Below are 1,976 nucleotides of genomic sequence, written 5' to 3'. Positions count from 1 at the left end.
CACCCTCACGGGCGGGCTGGAGCACGGCGAGCCGCTCCTCGTCTCCAAGGTGGGAGCCGGGCCGGGGGCAGGGGTCCCCGCCCAGCCCAGCCCTGCCCCGGGGAGCTGCGCGGGGGGTTTGTCAGGGCGGCTGGAGCTGCGCGGGGCGATGGGGGCGCGCTCCGACTCCGCCCCGGCCCCTCTTCGGAGGAGGAAGCCGGGGGCACGAGGGCACCATTGGCAGGGTTTAGTCTGCCCGCAGTGGGGGGCAGGCCGTGGAGCTTCCCCCCTCGAGTCGGTGACAGAGCTGGGCGCTTCCCAGGGGTTGGCTGGTGCGGGCGGTCTTGTGGCGGGGCTTGCATGAGAGGGGCCTGGCAAGGCATCAGGGAGTTAAGAACCCTCTTCCCAGTGCCATGCCCCAGACTGCCCCGAGGGGCGTGAAGAAAAGCACAGTTGTGCCCCCTGCCCAAAACTGGCAGCCCCCTGACATGATGCCCAGTTGCCTTTGGACTTCTCCCCCTCTCCCCTCTTCCTACTGTATCTGGAGCCTGGGTTTGAATTTGCTTCTTAGCTCATCCCTGTATGTAGCATGAGAACAAGGATGAGCTTGAAGAAACTAACCCTTGCATTTCTTCCTCTGCAGACTGGGGGGTGGAGGTTGGCGTTGGGGGTGGTGGTGGCTGTATTCTATTTATTTTGCTGTATTTGGCTCATTGGTGACCCAGCATGCAGGTGTAGATGTAAAAGTCGGTGAGGTGGGACAGCTGCTGCTCCAGAGGTGTCCAGCTCCCTGCCACCAGCTCCCTAGAAAGGAGGAACTGCTCCCTGGATGTTGCTTGGGAGTGTTTCCTTTGGTGATCGGCCTTTGGCTAACAAGTGTCTGACAGATGTGAAGTTCCACCCTCTCTTTGCTGCAAAGGAACTCTTGTCTCTTCCCCCAGAACCTCTAGCTGCTTGGAGAGGGAAGGAGGTCCCTGTTTCTCTCCCCTCCCCTTCCACCACATTCTCCATTACCTTAGGGTCCCCATCACTGTGCCTAGCAGAAGGAAGGACTGGAGCTCTTATTTTTCACTGGGCAGAACATGGCTCTGATCCCCCTCCCCTTCACTACAAAGATCTCTGCGGGACAGCTGCAAAACTGAGCAGTGTTTTGTTAGTGTCGACGTAAATGCCTAGAGCTATGAGCTTCCACAGAGGCAGCGTGGCAGTGGAGAAGACAAGTGTTTAATTGGTTTTGCACTGAGATCATGGGTGGGATGAGGCCTATGCCATCTACAAAAGCCAGGAACAGGCTCACTCTTACATAACCAGTTTCAGTTCTGATTGGGCATCGGGTGCCAGGGGTCCTGGGTGGAAGTCCTCATGCACCTGAGGTGTGTCGTGCTGCAAAAGTCCCCTCTGCACTGAGTGATAACTTTGTGTAAGAGGCTGAAAAGAAGATTAAATAAGACCCTAGTGTTGGCTGTAGATACCTGTTAATATATTTAATTCCTCCTTCAAGGACATTCTCCCCCTCCCTCCCCAGTGGAAATGGCCCAACCTGCATAGAACCATTCCAGCTGGCTGACACCTGAGGTTGCTTTATTACTAGTTAAAAATGCACACTGCTTGCAAGCTGCAGATCAGGCTGTTTAAGTTAGGCTCTCAGGGTTGCCCAAGGGAGCAGAGTGGATAGATTCAGTGGCCTGACTGTTTGGAAGGACCATAGCTGTGCTCTCTGTGCTGCTTGCTGAAAAGAAGAGGCTGGCAAACCAGAGAAAAACTTTTCTTCTAGAGGGAAGCACCAGAAAGGCTGGAGGGGTTGGATTTGGAGAGAACTTCCTTCTATGCCTGTACCTGGCTAAGGGACTCTGAAGCTGGATTTAAGGGTGGGAAGCAAAACATTACAAGCCTCTGAAAAGCATCAGTGTTGAGGAGGGGTTGTGATTGTCTTGCTTGGGATCACCGAGGCTGTAGAGCTGGAGCCAAACACAGGGAACTTTGGCTGAGTATCAAGA

At 55.1% G+C, this 1,976-nt stretch overlaps 1 protein-coding gene across 1 annotated transcript in view; it reads left to right on the top strand.

Moving 5' to 3' along the window:
- Position 1: 1 nt before the first annotated feature.
- The window catches only part of SHROOM4 (shroom family member 4), a gene marked incomplete at its 5' end in the record, with an annotated part of 63,199 nt that continues 61,224 nt past the window's right edge, over positions 2 to 1,976 (top strand). Inside the window, one exon of the mRNA XM_025205951.1 lies at positions 2 to 49. Within this exon, the coding sequence (XP_025061736.1) occupies positions 2 to 49 (48 nt within the window). The remainder of the gene's footprint in view (positions 50 to 1,976) is intronic.

Source organism: Alligator sinensis, unplaced genomic scaffold (genome assembly GCF_000455745.1).
Source record: "Alligator sinensis unplaced genomic scaffold, ASM45574v1 scaffold619_1, whole genome shotgun sequence".
NCBI classification, from domain to species: domain Eukaryota; kingdom Metazoa; phylum Chordata; order Crocodylia; family Alligatoridae; genus Alligator; species Alligator sinensis.
This window is presented reverse-complemented; position numbering and strand designations above follow the sequence as displayed.